Below are 20,058 nucleotides of genomic sequence, written 5' to 3'. Positions count from 1 at the left end.
GTTTGATATTTCTATATGTGTATTTTATATATATATATATATATATATATATATATATATATATATATATATATATATCCATACAGTTGATGTAGGTTCAATGACAATAAAACTATAATGACAAATTCAATCAAAGTTATTACAAGGTTTCCTGTCTCCGATTATTTATTTTTTTTAAATCATTGATAAATAATAAATATATGCATAAATTTGATATATGTTCAATGATAATACAACTATGTCGATAAACACAATCCAAATCATACATGTTTTTCAGTTGGGACTCTAAATTATGAATAGATATAGGTAATATATGACAAAATATCTTCTATGTATAAAATATCTCATCCGGTGTTTTAATTTAATTTTATAAGATTATTTATTTATTTTTATTTGTCTTTATTTAGTTTTAAATAATATTTGATCATTTATATTTTAAAATGTCAATAATATCAAAATTCATATCTTCAAACAAAACCCAAAAAATTCATTATCAATTTCAAGAAAATTCATATATTCATCAAATTCATAACTCACATATTCAAATAATTTCATATTTTAATCTCCAACAACATCAAATTCATCAATTAAAGAAGTTATATTTTAAGATCTGATTTCCAAATCATCAAGATAATATATTCTTCTTCTTTATATTCTTCCCTAAATTAAATTTGTAACATAAATTTTAAATTGTGAGTTTTGTATTTGATGTTGTTGAAGATAAAAATATGAGTTTATTTGAGTTATGAATTTGATGAAAACATGTATTTTGTTGAAGATAATTATTAATTTTCTAAATTTTATTTGAAGATTATGATGAATTCTATGCATTTATGTAAAAAAAATATTGTTGACATTTTTAAGACATAAAAGATCAAATCATTATTTAAAATTAAATAAATGATAAAATAAATAAAAAATTATAAATGACCTAAAATTAAGCTAAGGAATTGAATAAAATATTTATAATTTATAAAATCTATTTATAAATCTTTTTATAATTTATTAAAATAGCCTCTGATGAAGCTACAATTCAGCTCTTCTTATGTCACTTCATCATAATTTTGCCACATCAAAGTCATTATGATGTGCTACCTTCAAAATACATCTTGCTATCACTCTTCTCTATGGCTATCTCATATTCATTCTTCCATTAATATTTTCATTTTATTTTGTATTTGTTGTTTTTGCACCAATTTTATAACCAAAACTCACTCCCTATATGCTTATTATATAATTTTATCATATAATAAATTTGGAAACTCTCATTTGTCTATTAAAATCATTCAATTATTATCTAATGAAAGACTGATTAATTTTTATCTTAGAGAAATATCATTGGTTAAATATCAAATATGAGTACACAAACAATAACAAACGGTGAATTGATTTGATTTATACAAACTCTCACATAACTCTTGAAATGCATTGTCTATTTTATTTAAACAGAGTTCAAAAGATGATAGAAAATTTTAATATATTAATATATGTATATCAATATCTGAGAAATTTTAGTACATGGGTAGAAGGTGATAGAAAAATTACAATAAACATCATACTAAAGATGATGATTTTGTAGGCTTTTTGTAATGTACATAAGTAATATCATCTTGCACTATGCAAAGTTTATTTTCCACCATTAGATCATTAAATCTCATAATATCTCATTTGATCAAATGATAAGACTTATTAATACAATTGTTGATAAAAATTGATACATGTTGCAAAACTTACTTCACTTGTACAACATAAAATTTGTATACTTCTAATATATCATTCAACAACTATCATCTACTAATTATCTTTGCTTCTAAGTTCAATTTGTAATGTTTGTAAAATTAAGTGCAATTTCATCTTAGCTTAATATATTACGAGTAAATATCTAGTTTATATATTATTATCTAATCTAAAATAGTTCATTTAGTAAATAAAAGATTTTATTACAAATATTCTCTAAACCTTTCATAAACTTCCACAAATATTCTCTATGTCTATTCAGACTCAACCATTTTTGAGGAACCTATTTTGCAACTACTATACATTTTACGAAGATGATTGTATCTAAGATACAATTCATTGATACATTTTACGAGAATGATTGTATCTAAGATATAATATATATTAGTTAAAGAAAAGAAAATGATTTGTAACAACAACAAAAAAATATGCACAAACAAATAAAAAAGAAGGAAAATAATACAAAGGGTTAGGTAAAAAGCATTCGTGACAATGCTCATGAGTGATTTGATGGTTTTTTTCGTTAAATTGAATGAGTAGTTAAATTTTCAATGTATGAAATCATTATTTACCACTAATTTGAGTGTAATGAGAAATGCATAATAATATTATCAAAAAATGCATAATTAAAAGAGAGAGAAAATAAATTATTACTCACCATTAAATGAAGTAATTGTACAGAAGATTGATAACGTAAAATATTATCATATAAATGATTGACATAAATTGAAAGTAATGAAAATTAGTTTTTTTTCTTTATAATAATGAAACAATTTACTATTTTGTACTAAAAAAAGCATTAAAAATATGTTTTAGTATATAACCATACATAACAATATCAATATTTCAAAAAAATTGGTATATGGACATAAAATATTAACCATGATTTAAAAGATAAATTATATAATTGATAATCGTAAACTCTATTTTTATTAAAGTATTTAAGTTATGTAAGAATTTTTAAAATTTTAACATTTTTTCCTACAAATATTAAAATGTTTTCGAAATAATGCTCACAATGCATTGATGGTTTGAATTGAGAAAGCATAAGGAATAAAAGAGCTGAAAATGCCAAAGACAATATAAGAAAAACTATTTTGTTGTTTAAGAATTTGAAAATATTCGACGGATACAAAATAATATATAGTAGTTAAAGAAAAGAAAATGATTTGTATAAAAAAAAAATATATTATGCTAAAAGACATAGATAAAAAAAATATAGGAAAATAATACAAAGAATTAGGTTAAAAGCATTCGTGACAATACTTATGAGTTGTTTGGTAGTTTTTTTCATTAAATTGAGTGAGTAGTTGAATGCTCAATGTATAATTTGAGTAATTGATTGCCATAATTTGTGGAGAAGATTGATAACATAAAATATTATTTAAAAGAATTAAAGTATATAAATAGAATTAAAGTATAATGTAAAATTTTTCACACTTTTTGTTTATCTAAAAGAAAAAAGTTTGAAAGCATAAAAATGATATATATGTCATTGTCTTTCTATTTCGATATATAAAATAACTTACACTAATTATAGTCATGTATTTATTTGTTGAAAAACCAAGATGTAAATTAAAAAATACAAGAACTCTCACACTTTAAAAAGAATTATCTAAAATATATTTAAAAATATATTGTGGAAAACATTATAAAGAATGATCTAAAATGCACATTAAAATATTTAAAAATAATTGATTTTAATGTAAATAATAAGTTCATTTTGTGTGCCTAAAATATTTGTCATTTTTTGTTAAATTCTAAATTTGTATAAAAGATTACTGAAACTTTATATCAATATTTTTTTAAAACATTCATATTACTATAGGTTTTTTAAAATTAAACCAAAATTTCTTTTAAATTTCTTGAAATATTAATATTTTTATCAAATTAAAATAATAGTTTCTAGTAAATTATATTTTAATAAATAATTTAAAAAGAATTATCTAAAATATATTTAAAGAATTTACAACTTTTGGTTCATTTTCTTCTACAAACATTGATTTACCCATAGGCCATAGCAGCGAAGCGACGAGGAAGTTAATCCGAAATGAGATCCATTTCGAAACCTCTGAAGTTGTTAAGCAGACTCAGTTTCCACAAACTCCATTCAGAGACTTCGTTTAACTCAACACCCAAACACACCACCACCACCAACATCGTTACCTTATTATGCAATTCATTCAGAATGAAACAGAATTGGGACACCCTTACCCACAAATTCAGTTCCATCAAATTAAACCATTCATTAGTTGAACAAGTCTTGTTAGAGCTAAAACACCCGACCGACGCAAAAAACGCATTAAGTTTCTTCCACTGGTCCTCCAAGACGCACAGTTTTCAACACGGACTTCGCTCTTACTCCATAACCATCCACCTTTTACTCCAAGCTGGTTTAATCACCGACGCTAATGCATTACTCGAATCCCTCGTAAACAAACACACCAAAACCCATACAGTTCGTGCGATTATTGATTCATTTATAAACACCTCTGAGTCTGTCTCCGGTTCTCACCTTCCGGTTTTCGATCTTCTCGTTAAAGCCTATGCTAAAGCTAGATTAACGGACGTTGCTTTCGCCGTTTGCCGTTGCGTCGAGGAGTGTGGCTTTTGCGTTAGTTTATCAAGTTTCAATGCTCTGCTTTATGTTGCTCAGAAGGGTAACCGTTTTTCCACCGTTTGGGACGTTTACGGTTACATGATTGGGAAAAGAATTTACCCTAATGTAGTTACATTGAGGATTATGATTGATGCTCTTTGTAAAGAGGGATTGTTACAAAGGAATGTGGATGCCCTGGATCAAATTATCGGTAAGCGAAATTCGCATTCTCCTTCGGTTATTGTTAATTTGAGTTTGATATTGAGAATGTTAGAAAAGGGAAATGTGGAAGAAGAAGATGTTGATAATGAGTTAGTTAAGTTAGTTACACTGTTGAAGAGATTGTTACAGAAGAATTTGATTGGTGATTCTGTTGCTTACTCTTTGATTGTTCATGTTAAAATTAGGTTAGGGAATTTGGATTCTGCTTTGGAGATATATGAGGAGATGGTGAGAAGAGGTTTTAATGAAAATTCCTTTGTTCACACGTCGTTTATACGAGTGTTTTGTGGGAAGGGACGAATTGATAAAGCAATTGAATTGATGAAGGAAATGGAAGCGAAGGGGTTAAGGCCTTATGGTGAGACTTTTGAATGTGTTATCGTTGGATGCGCGGATTCGGGACGGTTGAAAGATTGTTCAAGTTATTTCGAGGAAATGTTGTGTGCTGGGTTTGTTCCTAGTTGTTCGTCGTTTGATAAGATGGTTGCGAAGCTTTGTGAGAATGGGGATGTGGAGAAGGCAAATGATTTTTTGACTGTGTTATTAGATAAAGGGTTTTTGCCGAGTGATGAGACTTATTCTCATCTGATTTATGGTTATGCTATAAAGGACGAGGTTCAAGAAGTTCTCAAGATATATTATGAAATGGAGTATAAGTCTATGTGTCCTGGATTGTCTGTTTATTCATCGATGATTAAGTGTTTGTGCCGTTTTGGAAAGCTTGAAGATTCGGAGAAGTATTTAAGGATTATGAAAGGTCGATCATTGGTTCCAAATGTTAATATATATGAGACGTTGATCGCTTGTCACGTGCAGAAGGGAAACAATGATAGGGCTCTTCAGCTTCGCAATGAAATGGCCTCATTGGAGTCGCAACATAGTTAGTGTTCCCAAAAGAGGTGAAGATAGGAAACCTTTCAGAAGGTAGCACTTGTTAATTATTTGAAATAATTGTTTCTTGGTTCTAGGCTCTAGCAATGTAAAATGTCAAATCAACGGTATGAAATGTTACTGAATTTTTTTTTTCATAGGTGCTCTCGTAAGTGTTGTATGCGTCAGAGATGATTTATGTTTGAAAACTTGGCTTTGGATTATACATTTTGTATAGGTGCTTGTCAACTATTTGCTGTACTATATTTCTCGATTTAATTTTTTTTAAGGAAAATTGTTTCAAAGATTGTGGAGGAATTGTTGACATCTGTCTTCATACAGATCAAGAAAGGAGGTTCAGAGGCGTTGAACATATTGAGTTTGCAACAGCAGAAGAAGCATAAAAAGCAAGCTTTTGCAACCTTCTTAATATATCATTTTAGAACTGACTGCAAGCATTACCAAGAAGTTATATCAGTGGAAGCAAAGCAATAATGCCATATATATACTTCTCGGACACATTTGAGGTAAGTGTTTCAACAATTAAGTTTAATTTAGTTTTTAGTGGAATTCATTGTCTCCATTTGGTATTTGATTTGAAGTGAATTCCTATGTTATGTTTGACTTTTGTTGGCTCAAGTAGATATGAAAACTAGTTAAAAACACAATTTTCCTGCCAATATTCTGAAATTAGCCAACTAGATAACCTTCTGAAGCAGAGTCCAAGGAATCTGCCAGACCCAATTCTAGTCAGCAGGCCAATGCAATAGCACTTGGGAGTGGAAAAAAGTGCTAACATAAACGAAATTAAGTTTACAAAATCAATTTTCATCAACGCATGTGTATGTGTGTACAAAAAGGATACAATTTTTAATCTTGGTTCATCTATAATTCTACTTTTGTTAGTTGCAGTTTCCACTTCTTCCAAAATGTGGCCTACTACAAAGACTTTGCTCTCATACTAATGATTCTGAGAGTGTTTCTCTAGAGCTTCATGATATGCGTGGTGGCTCAGATGCTTTTGAACTCTGTGCTAAGTTCTGCTATGGAGTTTCAATCAACATTAGTGCTCATAATTTTGTACCTGCACTCTGTAGCTTCTCCAAATGAATGAGTCTATTGAGAGGGGAAACTTTGTAGGTAAGCTTGAGTCTTTCTTCAGTTCATGCATTCTAGAAGGTTGGAAAGACTCCATTTCTACACTGCATGGCACTGATAAGTTACCAGAATGGTCTGAGAATCTTGGCATAATAAGAAAATGCATTGATTCAATTATTGAAAAAGTTCTTACACCTCCATCACAGGTTAATAATCAATACCATAAATTCCTCACATAAGATTTGATACTCAGCTATGAAGCACCGACACAGACACCGGTAATAATTTCAAAAATAAAAGTGATTAAATGTTATAACATGTGTCAGTGTCGTGTCAGTGTCAGACAATGCATGTGTTGGATGTTAGACACGCTTTCAATCCAAGGTGTCGGGGCTACATAGATAGACATTTTTTACTTAACAATGATGATTATGTGCAGGTTAAATGGTCCTACACTTACACTAGGCCTGGTTACAACAGAAAACAGCATCATTCTGTCCCAAAGGATTGGTGGACTGAGGATGTATCCATTCTAAACATAGATCTTTTCAGGTGCATAATAATGACTATTAGATCAACACATGTTCTTCCACCACAGCTTATTGGTGAAGCTTTACATGTCTATGCATGTAAGTGGTTACCTTTCATAAAGGTTAAAAGTTCAGGAAGTTCATCATCACAAACAGAAGAATCTAAGGAGAAAAACAGAAAAGTTCTTGAAACAATTGTGAGCATGATTCCTGCAGATAAAGGATCAGTTTCAGCTGGCTTCTTGTTAAGACTTTTGAGCATTTCAAGTAATCTAGGTGTCTCCACAGTGACAAAAACAGAATTAATAAAGAGAGCTAGCATACAGTTTCATGAGGCTAATGTGAGTGATTTGCTTTACCCCTCAACATCATATTTGGACCAGAAATTTTATGATATAGAGTTAGTTCAAGTAGTGCTGGAGAGTTTTTTGAAGTTTTGGAAAAGAATCTCAACTGGTGCTGGTGACAACAAGCACTACTTGTTAAGATCAATCACAAAAGTTGGTAAGCTCATTGATTCCTATCTTCAAGTGGTGGCAAGGGATGATAATATGACAGTGTCAAAGTTTGTTGCTCTTGTTGAAGCTGTGCCAGCTATTGGCAGATTAGAGCATGATGATTTGTACCAGGCAATAAACATTTATCTTAAGGTAAATTTATTAGTACCTTACACTCATAAACTGTCTAAACTTTGTTGAAATTTTTATGGTCTTTTTATTGTAGACTTGGCAATTTAGCTATGTTAACTTAAATTTGCATTAAACTGCATTCGTCATAAGAAATTTAGTGGACAAATTTTATTATATGGTTATATTAAAGGTTTTAAGAAACGGTATGTGATTGCAATTGTGGTTGTGATGTCAGAGTCTTTGATGTCTCTGTGATTGTATCGCAATCGCATCAACCTCATTTGACTGAAATTTTTCTGCAATATCAAAGATCACAGCATAATCATAACCACATTTTAAAATCTTGGTTATGTATTATTTATGGTGCATTAATGACGCGACTTATGTACAATGCATAAACAGGTGCATCCTGACTTAAGCAAATCCGAAAGGAAGCGCTTGTGTGGGATTCTAGAATGCCAAAGATTGTCCTCAGAAGTGCGTGCACACGCTGTCACAAACGATTATCTGCCGCTGCGAACCGTGGTGCAGCTCCTCTACTATGAACAAGAGAAAGAATCTAATGCAGCAACTAGTACAAAGGTGCAAAAACCACTTGAGCTACTTTTAGGAGCAAAAAAGAGACCAGCAACTAGAGATAGCCATGGAAAGCAATCTCTAGGCCTTGACAAAGAAGAATTCAAGAGAGGAGAAATCACAAGAAGAGCCTCACTTGCTGAGAGTAGAGAAAAGAGTCAGCAAAAAACTAAAAGGTTGGATGATAAGTTGGCATTGGACTTAGAAAAAAAGATGGTTATAAGAGAAAACAAAGAAGAAAGTATGTCAGGCAGCAAGTTGAATTTAGATCATAAGAAAATGGTACAAAGGACAAGAAGCAACAAATCAGAATATGGCAGTGAAAAGAGAAGATAGATTTCATAATATAAGACTAATAACCTTTGAAAAATTCAAAGCCAATTATTCTCATTTCTCTATGTTTGCAATTTCTCCCCTCCATTCTTATCTTATTATCTCTTGTTACCTATGTCATAAATGTAAGCAGGGTGTGATCCAGTGTAATTTCTATATTATTTAAAGGTTGAACTTGTTAAAAAGGTCAATCCAGTTGAATTCTCATAGACTGAAATAACTTCCTACTATTTCAAGTGAGTGAATCACCTGATTGGTTCATAACTTTGTCGGGCACTTTCAGCTTAGTTCTTGAGAGTTTTAAAATTTCAAATATAAAAGAATAATTTATCATCTGATCCTCTTACGTTTGTTGAAGTGTGTTTGTAGCATATCCTCTAACGACAAATCATATAAAGAAAAGAAAACTAAAGAAAAGAAAACTAAAGAAAAGAGAAAAGAGAAAAAGATCATAAGATGTCCACTTTCTAAATGACATGAGTAGTACATATTGAGTCTCTGACAAAAGAGTATACCATCTGCTACTCATCATTTGATAACATGTGTCATGACCCGAAAAGTGAACGCTATGACTGACACACAAGTTATACTCCTAGTCTGATAAGCCTATCAACTAACTTAACAATTAAATAGTTTTAAAAAACTATTTTAAAAAATATATTTAATTTTTAGAGAATTCGACTCAATCATATTTAAATAGTTCTAAATCAAAAGGAGTAAGTCACAAAGAAGGAGGAATAATAATAATAATAATAATAATAATAATAATAATAATAATAATAATAATAAGAATAATAATAAATAATTAAAATAAACCAAACCAAACCAAACTTCACATAACATTTTTTCTCTGTCTCGACAGTAACACCAGCCCCTTCCTCTATTTTTTTTCTCATTGCTTCTTCTCACTCCACAACACAAATTGCACACATAAACCCCTAACCCTTAAAATGAATTTAACATCTCCAAAAACATAACTTCTCATACTCCTACAAATACTCTTGGTTAGGATTTTGGGGTTAGGGTTAGTGAGTTAAGGAAAGAAAAGAGTATCCATCCTTTGAAAGATGTTTATTGAGACTCTTTGAAGTAAATACACAGCTCTTATGTTAAGAATGAATCTCTAGAAAAATGTAGTTTTGTTTAAAAATCTTATTTTGGTGTTTAAGGTAAAATTTAAAGGATTTTTATGGTTTTCTAGAGTTAGCTAAACTTTATAATATTTTTTTCTAAAGTCTTGAGAATATTTTTGATACTCAGATTTGTTGGCCGAGGTCCTACACGCTACTCTGTGAGTTGTTGGAGAACAAACTTAGTTGATTCTCCATAGTGGTGAATAGACGACGATCATTGTCACATATTTTTATTATATTAAAATTATTATTTTACTTGTTTCTATGTTAAAGTAGTTATTTAAAAAATTGAGGAACACAACCTTTGATTTTTTCTCGATTTCATTCTTTATTTATGTTCATAGTCTTTGTTATATAATATGTTTATAGTTTGACTTATTTAATAGTTATAAAGTATTTAAATATTGAATTGATGTACAATTGAATGTGTTTTCCATGAGTTAGAATGAAATGAGAAATGATCTTTAAATATGTATTTTTGGAAATCGTTATTATAATTATGAAATATTTGACGGAGGTAGATCCACCTAGTTACCCGTTAGATGAAGCCACCACTATGAGATATTGTTGAGACAAAATCTCAATTTAATGTTTTGATGAAAACAAAAAAAAAAGTTAATTAAGAATTCTAATTATGATTCTAAGTGTTTTGTTATTTAACATGTGCATTTGAGTGTGTTAAAACAAGATAGGTATCAAACATCACAAATCAGATCTCATTAAAATCAAAGAAAGCAGTTCTGGAAAACGAAGATTGATCTTGAAGCAGTTCTGGAAAACGAAGATCGATCTTGACTTATTGATGAGAAACGAAGAACGATCTTCGTTTATGGCAGAAACAAGAATAATCAGTTTCCTTGTAAAAGATTGGATCCTGGAAATAGGGATGGGAATAGGCTAGGCCGTCCGTCAGGGGTCTATGGTCTGACCTGGCCTGGCCTATTTAATAAAAAGGCTAGGCTTAGACCATTTTTAAAGCCTATTTATTTAAATAGGTCACACTCAGGCTTATAAAAAAGCCTATTAGGCCTAACAGGCCGACCTATATATATTTTATTATTTATTAATATTATTTATTATTATTATTATTATTATTATTATTATTATTATTATTATTATTATATTAATAATATTATTTCCTATTTTAAATTCTATCAATTAAGCAATTACTCAGTAAGCATTCCATATTCAATAGTTGTTCCATATTCGGTAGCATTTCATATTTGGTAGTCATTTCATATTTGATAGCTGTTCAATTAGTCAAACGCTCAGTAGTCTTCCATATTTGTTTAAAAGGTAATAATGAGTGTGTTTGTTTCAGAAAAAAAAAAAAAAAAATCTATTATTTGACACAAAAAATTATTTTTTAGAGTTTAAAGGATGTTTATTTCATATTTTTTAAAAATTATTTTAAATAGGCTTTCAGGCCAGACGAGACTTTTAAAAAGACCAGACCAGGCCGAAAAAAAGCCTATGATGGGCTGTAGGCCAGGCTTAGGCCTAAAAAATAAATCGTAGGCCAGACTCAGGCCTTTCAAAGCCTGGCCTGACCTATTCCCACCCCTACCTGGAAACATTATTTATCTCATATCCTCATATAGAATCAGCAGTGATAAATCTAAGTTATATTTGTTCTAGAATTTGAAGAATCAAAGATATGCTCCATTAATAGTATAAAACAAGATCATTCTTCAAATGAGGCATTTATAAGTACAAGTTTACAGGCTGTAAAGTACACCTAAGTTGTACTTCAATCCTGACCTGCACGCAAGAAGTCATCTCAGTCAGCTGATAAGAGTCACAAGTACAAATCAGCTCATTTTCAACTAAATTCGAAGATCAATCATGGTTCTCAAGAACGATCTTGGATGCAGTTGTGATCACTCTTGCTTTTTGCCAGACTTTATCGAACAACTATTTCATGACAACTGGCCCTATTTCAACGGTCATATGAGTCATCCCAAGCTCTCTTGAAGTCTATAAAAGCAGCTTCAAGATGAAGAACAATACACAACTCAAAGTGCCAAGAAAAGCATCAATCATTCAATCATACTTGAGTTTCTCTCACTCACATACATTGAATTAGTTCTGATTTTTCCCATTCGATTCCTAGAATCATTCTTGTGTTTTTCTCTGTCAAAGAATCATATCTCAAAGAGACATCTCAGATTCTAACAAAAACAATCTCATCATTATTGTAAAACTCAAACTATAAGAGTTTAGTATAGTTTGGGTAGATTGTAAGAAATCCTATCAAGGTTGATAGGTGACTTGATTGAACTCCTTTCTGGGTGGAAAGGTTTTAACTTTGTAGCAGATCAAGGTTGATCTAAACTAGGTGTTGTAAAACCAAGAAGGTTTTTTTGTTTTAAACACTTAGTGGAAAATCTCACGGTTGTGAGGACTGGACCTAACCCGGGTTAGGTGAACCAGGATATATCCTTGTGTGATCTCTCCATATCTATCTCTATTTATTTTATGCTTTATAATCATATTTTATATTGATAACATCGATATTGCTGTTTTTTTTACTAACCAAGATCAATCTTAGTTGAATTTTCAGTTTTAAACAGGAATATTTTAAAAGGGGCAATTATAATTCAAACCTTCATTCCTTATAATTGACATTGTTTACTTCAGATATGTCATCCTTATGAGAAGATGGCTATCAACGAGATGTAAGCTCCCAAATTAATGCGATATATATGATGCATTGCGGCAATTAGAGGAACGGGTTATCTGTTAGATGGAATCACTCCTAAGGGCAAGACCACCATTATGAGGAGAGGGGTATCAATAAGATGAAACAGTTTATTTGTTCTAAAAAATTTATGGTTTTACTTGTTTGATTTTCTATGATTTTTAAGGTTGTTCATTGTAATTTCACTTCTTTAAATTGAATTTTAAATATTTCTACATGAACGACTAAATTATAAGTTTCATGATTTTATCATGTGTATACATTATTTGATAATTATCTATATTTCAAATATTATTATTTAGTATAATTGCCACAAGGTTGTAAAACAATTCTTCATGCCTTTTTGTGTTTCACTTCTAGTTGGTGGTTGTTGTCTCCTCACTAAGTCTTTGTGACTTACTCATTTCATGATTGAGTTAAACGTTTGAAACATAATTTTAAAATTTAGAAACGTTGATTTAGAACTATTTAAATATGATTGAGTCGAATTCTATAAAAATTAAATATATTTTTTAAAATAGTTTTTTAAAACTATTTAATTGTTAAGTTAGTTGATAGGCTTGTCAGACTAGAAGTATAACTCGTGCGCCAGTCATAGCGTCTACTTTTCGGGTCGTGACACATGTTATCAAATAATGAGTAGCAGATGGTATACTCTTTTGTCAGAGACTCAATATGTATTACTCATGTCATTTAGAAAGTGGACACCTTATGATCTTTTTCTCTTTTCTTTAGTTTTCTTTTCTTTATATGATTTGTTGTTAGAGGATATGCTACAAACACACTTCAACAAACTTAAGAGGATCAGATGATAAATTATTCTTTTATATTTGAAATTATAAAACTCTCAAGAACTAAACTGATAGTGCCCGACAAAGTTATGAACCAATCAGGTGATTCACTCACTTGAAATAGTAGGAAGTTATTTCAGTCTATGAGAATTCAACTGCATTGACCTTTTTAACAAGTTCAACCTTTAAATAATATAGAAATTACACTGGATCACACCCTGCTTACATTTATGACATAGGTAACAAGAGATAATAAGATAAGAATGGAGGGGAGAAATTGCATACATAGAGGAATGAGAATAATTTGCTTTGAACTTTTCAAAGGTTATTAGTATTATATTATGAAATCTATCTTCTCTTTTCACTGCCATATTCTGATTTGTTGCTTCTAGTCCTTTGTACCATTTTCTTATGATCTAAGTTCAACTTGCTACCTGACATACTTTCTTCTTTGCTTTCTCTTATAACCATCTTTTTTTCTAAGTCCAATGCCAACTTATCATCCAACCTTTTAGTTTTGTGCTGACCCTTTTCTCTACTCTCAGCAAGTGAGGCTCTTCTTGTGATTTCTCCTCTCTTGAATTCTTCTTTGTCAAGGCCTAGAGATTGCTTTCCATGGCTATCTCTAGGTTCTGCTCTCTTTTTTGCTCCTAAAAGTAGCTCAAGTGGTTTTTGCACCTTTGTACTAGTTGCTGCATTAGAGTCTTTCTCTTGTTCATAGTAGAGGAGCTGCACCACGGTTCGCAGCGGCAGAGAATCGTTTGTGACAGCGTGTGCACGCACTTCTGAGGACAATCTTTGGCACTCTAGAATCCCACACAAGCGCTTCTTTTCGGATTTGTTCAAGTCAGGATGCACCTGTTTATACATTGTACATAAGTCACGTAATTAATGCACCATAAATAATACATAACCAAGATTTTAAAATGCGGTCATGATCATGCTGTGATCTTTGATATTGCAGAAAAATTTCAGTCAAATGAGGTTGATGCGATTGCGATACAGTCGCAGAGACATCAAAGACTATGACATCGCAACCACAATTGCAATCACATACCGTTTCTTAAAACCTTTAATATTACCATATAATTAAATTTGTCCACTAAATTGCTTATGATGAATGCATTTTAATGCAAATTTAAGTTAACATAGCTAAATTGCCAAGTCTACAATAAAAAGACCATGAAAATTTCAACAAAGTTTAGACAGTTTATGAGTGTAAGGTACTAATAAATTTACCTTAAGATAAATGTTTATTGCCTGGTACAAATCATCATGCTCTAATCTGCCAATAGCTGGCACAGCTTCAACAAGAGCAACAAACTTTGACACTGTCATATTATCATCCCTTGCCACCACTTGAAGATAGGAATCAATGAGCTTACCAACTTTTGTGATTGATCTTAACAAGTAGTGCTTGTTGTCACCAGCACCAGTTGAGATTCTTTTCCAAAACTTCAAAAAACTCTCCAGCACTACTTGAATTAACTCTATATCATAAAATTTCTGGTCCAAAGATGATGTTGAGGGGTAAAGCAAATCACTCACATTAGCCTCGTGAAACTGTATGCTAGCTCTCTTTATTAATTCTGTTTTTGTCACTGTGGAGACACCTAGATTACTTGAAATGCTCAAAAGTCTTAACAAGAAGCCAGCTGAAACTGATCCTTTATCTGCAGGAATCATGCTCACAATTGTTTCAAGAACTTTTCTGTTTTTCTCCTTAGATTCTTCTGTTTGTGATGATGAACTTCCTGAACTTTTAACCTTTATGAAAGGTAACCACTTACATGCATAGACATGTAAAGCTTCACCAATAAGCTGTGGTGGAAGAACATGTGTTGATCTAATAGTCATTATTATGCACCTGAAAAGATCTATGTTTAGAATGGATACATCCTCAGTCCACCAATCCTTTGGGACAGAATGATGCTGTTTTCTGTTGTAACCAGGCCTAGTGTAAGTGTAGGACCATTTAACCTGCACATAATCATCATTGTTAAGTAAAAAATGTCTATCTATGTAGCCCCGACACCTTGGATTGAAAGCATGTCTAACATCCAACACATGCACTGTCTGACACTGACACGACACTGACACATGTTATTACATTTAACCACTTCTATTTTTTTAATTATCACCAGTGTCAATGTCGCGTCTGTGTCGATGCTTCATAGCTAAGTATCAAATCTTATGTGAGGAATTTTATGGTATTGATTATTAACCTGTGACGGAGGTGTAAGAACTTTTTCAATAATTGAATCAATGCATTTTCTTATTATGCCAAGATTCTCAGACCATTCTGGTAATTTATCAGTGGCTTGCAGTGTAGAAATGGAGTCTTTCCAACCTTCTAGAATGCATGAACTGAAGAAAGACTCAAGTTTACCTACAAAGTTTCCCCTCTCAATGGACTCATTCATTTGGAGAAGCTTAGAAGCACAGAGTGCAGGTACAAAATTATGAGCACTAATGTTGATTGAAACTCCATAGCAGAACTTAGCGCAGAGTTCAAAAGCATCTGGGCCACCAGGCATATCATGAAGCTCTAGAGGAACACTCTCAGAATCATTAGTATCAGAGCAAAGTCTTTGTAGAAGGCCACATTTTCGAAGAAGTGGAGACTGCAACTAACAAAAGTAGAATTATAGATGAACCAAGATTAAAAATTGTATCCTTTTTGTACACCCATACACATGCGGTGATGAAAATTGATTTTGTAAACTTAATTTCATTTAAAAGTGAGTTGAATATAACGTGATTTTTTTTTGGGTACATTCATATAAAAGTGAATTTAACCGTTAATTTGAGGCTAGAAATCAATTCTTGAGGCATAAGCTACAACTTCTAGTTTCGAGTTATAAAATCAAATCTGGAAACATAATCAACTCTATTTGAACACCTCTAAACATGTTAAAATCAATTCTAAATCTCTAGAATCAATTTTACCTCATCCAAAAGTGTAACCAAACATACACTTAATTTAATTCCAATACCTTGTGTAGCAGATAAGTGGTGTCATTGATTTTCATCACAAGATCAGGAGGTATATCTGAAACTAGACTCCTGCATTCGTGATTTATGATTAGGATTAAACTCAGATCAGGTTTCCTATACTTATAACTTTTCATCACAATATCAAATCAAATAAATAGCCTCTACTAAGAATCTTTATTATTTATAATATAATACATGTTGATTTGTGAAAATATATATCAGAAGGAAAATATGATGTATACCAATTTAGGCCTAAGATGGACTTTGAATACCTGGTAGCTTGTTCTGTGTAGAAAGTATCTGACCTTGTTCCAAGTTTCATGAACTTCATAGCTATTTGTTTTGATCTTTACACAATGACAAAAAAAAACCTCTACTTCAAATCCTGCATAAATTCTGAAAATTTCTAGTTTAATTATACTGCATGAGTTACTTCAAACTTCAAGTTATGTTAAGTAGGTGAAACTGTTTAAGTAAAATGATGTGAATGTGGAAACACTACATTATGCATACTGTGCCAGTTTCTGACATGTAACAAGAAACTGAAGTGCATGAGTTTGTGAATTGATCATGTGTGGTGAAATATAAGGTCGCGTTATAAATATTGTTTGGTAAACCCTGAAACTGATAAAGGGAAAATGCAATGCTTATATCAATGTCTTTATGATACATATGCTACAATAAACCCTGCACTTGCAGCTGTGCCGACAGTGTAACTTCTTTGTGATGTTTGATTAAAAGTGAACCTTTTACAGTTAATAGAATTCACTGATTCACTTTAAAGGTAAAATAAGTAATCTCAATTATTGCTGCTACATAAATCAACTTTGATATTATATGCAGATACATAACAAGATATAAATGTGTTACAGTATGTATGAACCATTAATTTTTTCATCAACAATTAAAATTTAGTACTATTTTACTCTTTAAAAAATTGCTCACTTTTTAATATACTGAGATTTTTGTGCACATGAACTATATAATTTACCTTGACTAATGGTGCCTTCTAGAGAGTAGATAGTAAAGACTATTCATAATATGATTGGAATTTGGGAAATTAACTATTAGTATTAAGGGAGAAGAAAAATTGTGCTTTAATAGTAGTTGGATCAAAAGTGTTAATAATTCCAAAGAAAATATGTGCTAACACATACTCCAATATTTTCAGAAGACACTTTTGATTCCATATATATATATAGAAATGGTTGATTATGTTAAGAAAAAGGGTATGAAAATTCGGGAGAAAGTGATGCAGCAATAACTAGTGTGTGACCAAAACCTTCATAAGATAATACAAAAAATCATTTATTATTTTAGTGAAATGTCAGCATTAGTTTCATAAAAGCAACTCATAAATATAAAGTAATATAAACTTTTTATTCAATTCAAACTTATAATTAGTATTGTGTATGACTCATATTCGCTCATAAGTGTGGTGACTCTCAAGCGTAGCAGAAAGCGCAACAAGTGTGGCATAGTAGAGCTGAAAGTGCAACAAGCATAATGGAGTCGTTAAAAGATAAACTTGTAAACTAAATCGTAGTATATAGAAACCAAGAAACACTGAAGATATATCTTTTTCTTTCTTACTTTGTTTCTCTTTTTCTTCCATAGATTTTATTCTTATAATTGCTGAAAAAGTTGAGCATTAGTTTCATAAAAGCAACTCTTTTAGACAAGTTTCAAATTTTAAAATCAATAAAAACATTCATCTATACTCTATAGGTGCAATAAAGATGAATCTATAATGGTTGTTGAGGTTAAGGATCTAGTATATGATGTTAGTGTAGTGCTAGGCCTTTTTCACCATTCATTTGTTAAAATCTGACATACACTTTGGTCTGTGCTTTCACAGACAAATGATGGTAAAGCTAAAAGTACTATGTTTTTTGTAGAGCTGCATCCATTGCTTTCCACAACACAGAAGCATTGCCCTTCATGTTTTTCTTCTAAAAAACATAGCTTCAAGGCCTTACAAGTAAGTCACCTTTTTACTTTGAGGTAACTCTCACAGATCCCAATTTTATGATCATAGTGAAAACTCAAAAAGTGTAGTAAATGTCAGCTAGATTTGCTGTTAAACATAATATCAATGATACACAAATGGGTGAATGTTGGATTTGGATTTCACGCAGGAAATGAATTACACGTTTATTGATCTTGGTCGTTCGATCTTCAATCAACAATGAATATTATTTAAATATAATTTAGTAAAGATATAACGGAAATCGTCTGATTTCAAATCAATAGTCGAGATCAATTAATATGTGATAATGTGTATAACTTTTCTTTTATTTGTGTGAAATTTATTTCGACCGCCATCTATTATCCAACTGATGTCCCGACAAACACCATAGTCGAATATCTCACCTTGAGGGCAAGTGATTCATAGTATATCGATGATAAGTGAGTACGGTTCAGGTCTAATCTTGTTTACTAAACCGTAGTATTTAAACACAAATTTTGATCTATAACCTAAACTTAAATAATGAACCTTTATTTGTATTTTTCCTATCTATTTTTTTTTTTGAACATGCTCTTCCTGGTGTCATTGAGCAAGGCATTTAAGCAATTATGTGACTCTTCCCTTCACCAATTGATAAAGTTCTCTACAACTTACTTATTACACTCCTCTCTACCTCCACAACAAAGTTACATCATTTTCTTTTCGTCCTTTTCCTATTGGAATTATTTTAGGCACATAGAACCTATATAACTTTACCATGCTGCTTTTTCCTTATACATATCTGACAAAAGTGCTCTTCATTTTTATAACACAACCAAAATGATTTTTAATTGGTTGTTAAGTGCTAAGTCAAATAAAATACTTTAACCACATTCCTCCCTAGCTACTCCCTATGGTCACATAATTAGACCATTCATCAAACACCAAAGAAAATAATAATGCATTGGAAAGTCTAAAGAAATTAAAAAATAAAAAAGTACATAAAGCATAAAAAAAACATACCTGTGAACATATATTAATAAAATTGATGTTACTTAGTGAAAAAGCTGTCCAAATTTGAAGAGTGTGTTTAGAGGAAGAAGCAGAAGCATTATATGGTTTGACATGTGAAACATGAAAGTGGAATATGCTTTACTAGTTTCATGCAAGTAATCCTCAGAGACAAAGAAAAGAAGAGAAAGATAGGGAGTCTGAATAGTGTTATAAGGTACATGAAGGAAGAGAGAGAGTGTGTGAATTAGTCAAGATAGTAATGTATCAAAAGCATGTTATGATAAACTCATTTGAATATATTGTTGAAATGGAATAGAAGAGAAGGAAAATTGAAGAAAAAAAACAAGTGTTTACCTGAACAGACAAATGAAAATTGGTGATGTGTATGATTAATTGAGAAAAAGCATGCATTGTAAGTGGACTAATGCATTCTAAAGTGCTCCTATATTGATTGTAAAGATGCTTATGTGTGGGGACAACTCTATACATACCTCAAATATCCACTGTGCACTCATCATCATGCTTTCCCCCACTAAACTTTCGAATATTCCATTATTTGGATTATACATAGTCAGAGTTAGAGTTATATTTAGTTTTGTGAAATTAATTTATTAATCGTGGATCAATTAAGATTAGATGATTTAAAAATATTTAAAATTTTAAGTTTTATTATACTTTGTTCGATCTTTAATTCAACGATCACTGATATGTCTTTTAAGAGAATTTGGCGTAAATAGAAAGAAAAAAAATTATAATAATTTAATTTTTTTATATATTTACAATAATATAATTTTGTAGACAATATTTTTAATAAGAAGAGAAGAGACAAGGTAGGATAAGTGTTTTTTTTTTTTTTTTTTTTTTTTTTTTGGGTTCAATT

General features: G+C 30.8%; 2 protein-coding genes across 16 annotated transcripts; one reads left to right on the top strand and one right to left on the bottom strand.

The window, feature by feature from the left end:
• Positions 1-3,728: 3,728 nt before the first annotated feature.
• LOC101501527 (BTB/POZ domain-containing protein At5g47800-like) lies at positions 3,729-8,927 on the top strand. 9 transcript variants are annotated; one of them, XM_027331116.2, is made up of 5 exons: positions 5,587-5,666; positions 5,771-5,955; positions 6,341-6,568; positions 6,966-7,706; positions 8,088-8,927. In XM_027331116.2, the coding sequence occupies exons 4-5, from the start codon at positions 7,089-7,091 to the stop codon at positions 8,595-8,597; spliced, it is 1,128 nt and encodes a 375-aa protein (XP_027186917.1). In that variant the 5' UTR covers positions 5,587-5,666; positions 5,771-5,955; positions 6,341-6,568; positions 6,966-7,088; the 3' UTR covers positions 8,598-8,927. The 9 variants fall into 9 exon arrangements, 2 of the variants coding, with proteins under 2 accessions (XP_027186917.1, XP_027186915.1); XR_003470994.2 differs by lacking the exons at positions 5,587-5,666; positions 8,088-8,927 and adding an exon at positions 3,729-5,482 and having other exon boundaries at positions 6,966-7,102; XR_003471001.2 differs by lacking the exons at positions 5,587-5,666; positions 6,966-7,706; positions 8,088-8,927 and adding exons at positions 3,729-5,482; positions 6,733-6,955.
• Positions 8,928-13,361: 4,434 nt separating this feature from the next.
• On the bottom strand, positions 13,362-19,596 carry LOC101498530 (BTB/POZ domain-containing protein At5g47800-like). Of its 7 annotated transcripts, none has more exons than XM_073370647.1 (6): positions 19,533-19,596; positions 16,489-16,612; positions 16,216-16,285; positions 15,445-15,849; positions 14,459-15,199; positions 13,362-14,077 (listed from the first exon to the last, which is right to left on the bottom strand). In XM_073370647.1, the coding sequence occupies exons 2-6, from the start codon at positions 16,545-16,547 to the stop codon at positions 13,568-13,570; spliced, it is 1,785 nt and encodes a 594-aa protein (XP_073226748.1). In that variant the 5' UTR covers positions 16,548-16,612; positions 19,533-19,596; the 3' UTR covers positions 13,362-13,567. The 7 variants fall into 7 exon arrangements, with proteins under 7 accessions (XP_073226748.1, XP_004486374.1, XP_004486375.1 ...); XM_004486317.4 differs by lacking the exon at positions 19,533-19,596 and adding an exon at positions 19,188-19,526; XM_004486318.4 differs by lacking the exon at positions 19,533-19,596 and adding an exon at positions 19,188-19,526 and having other exon boundaries at positions 15,445-15,843.
• Between the last annotated feature and the right edge of the window lie 462 nt (positions 19,597-20,058).

Source organism: Cicer arietinum, chromosome 1, assembly GCF_000331145.2.
Source record: "Cicer arietinum cultivar CDC Frontier isolate Library 1 chromosome 1, Cicar.CDCFrontier_v2.0, whole genome shotgun sequence".
Taxonomy (NCBI): Eukaryota; Viridiplantae; Streptophyta; class Magnoliopsida; order Fabales; family Fabaceae; genus Cicer; species Cicer arietinum.
This window is presented reverse-complemented; position numbering and strand designations above follow the sequence as displayed.

Bases quoted from the DNA above. Each gene is read 5' to 3' on its own strand.
- LOC101498530 (XM_073370647.1), bottom strand. From the start codon at position 16,547: ATGAAGTTCATGAAACTTGGAACAAGGTCAGATACTTTCTACACAGAA. The intron at 15,850-16,215 runs GTATTGGAATTA...TACTTTTGTTAG, and splicing joins CCACTTATCTGCTACACAAG to TTGCAGTCTCCACTTCTTCG. The intron at 15,200-15,444 runs GTTAATAATCAA...GATTATGTGCAG, and splicing joins TTCTTACACCTCCGTCACAG to GTTAAATGGTCCTACACTTA.
- LOC101501527 (XM_027331114.2), top strand. From the start codon at position 5,923: ATGCCATATATATACTTCTCGGACACATTTGAG. The intron at 5,956-6,965 runs GTAAGTGTTTCA...GATTATGTGCAG, and splicing joins ACTTCTCGGACACATTTGAG to GTTAAATGGTCCTACACTTA. The intron at 7,707-8,087 runs GTAAATTTATTA...ATGCATAAACAG, and splicing joins CAATAAACATTTATCTTAAG to GTGCATCCTGACTTAAGCAA.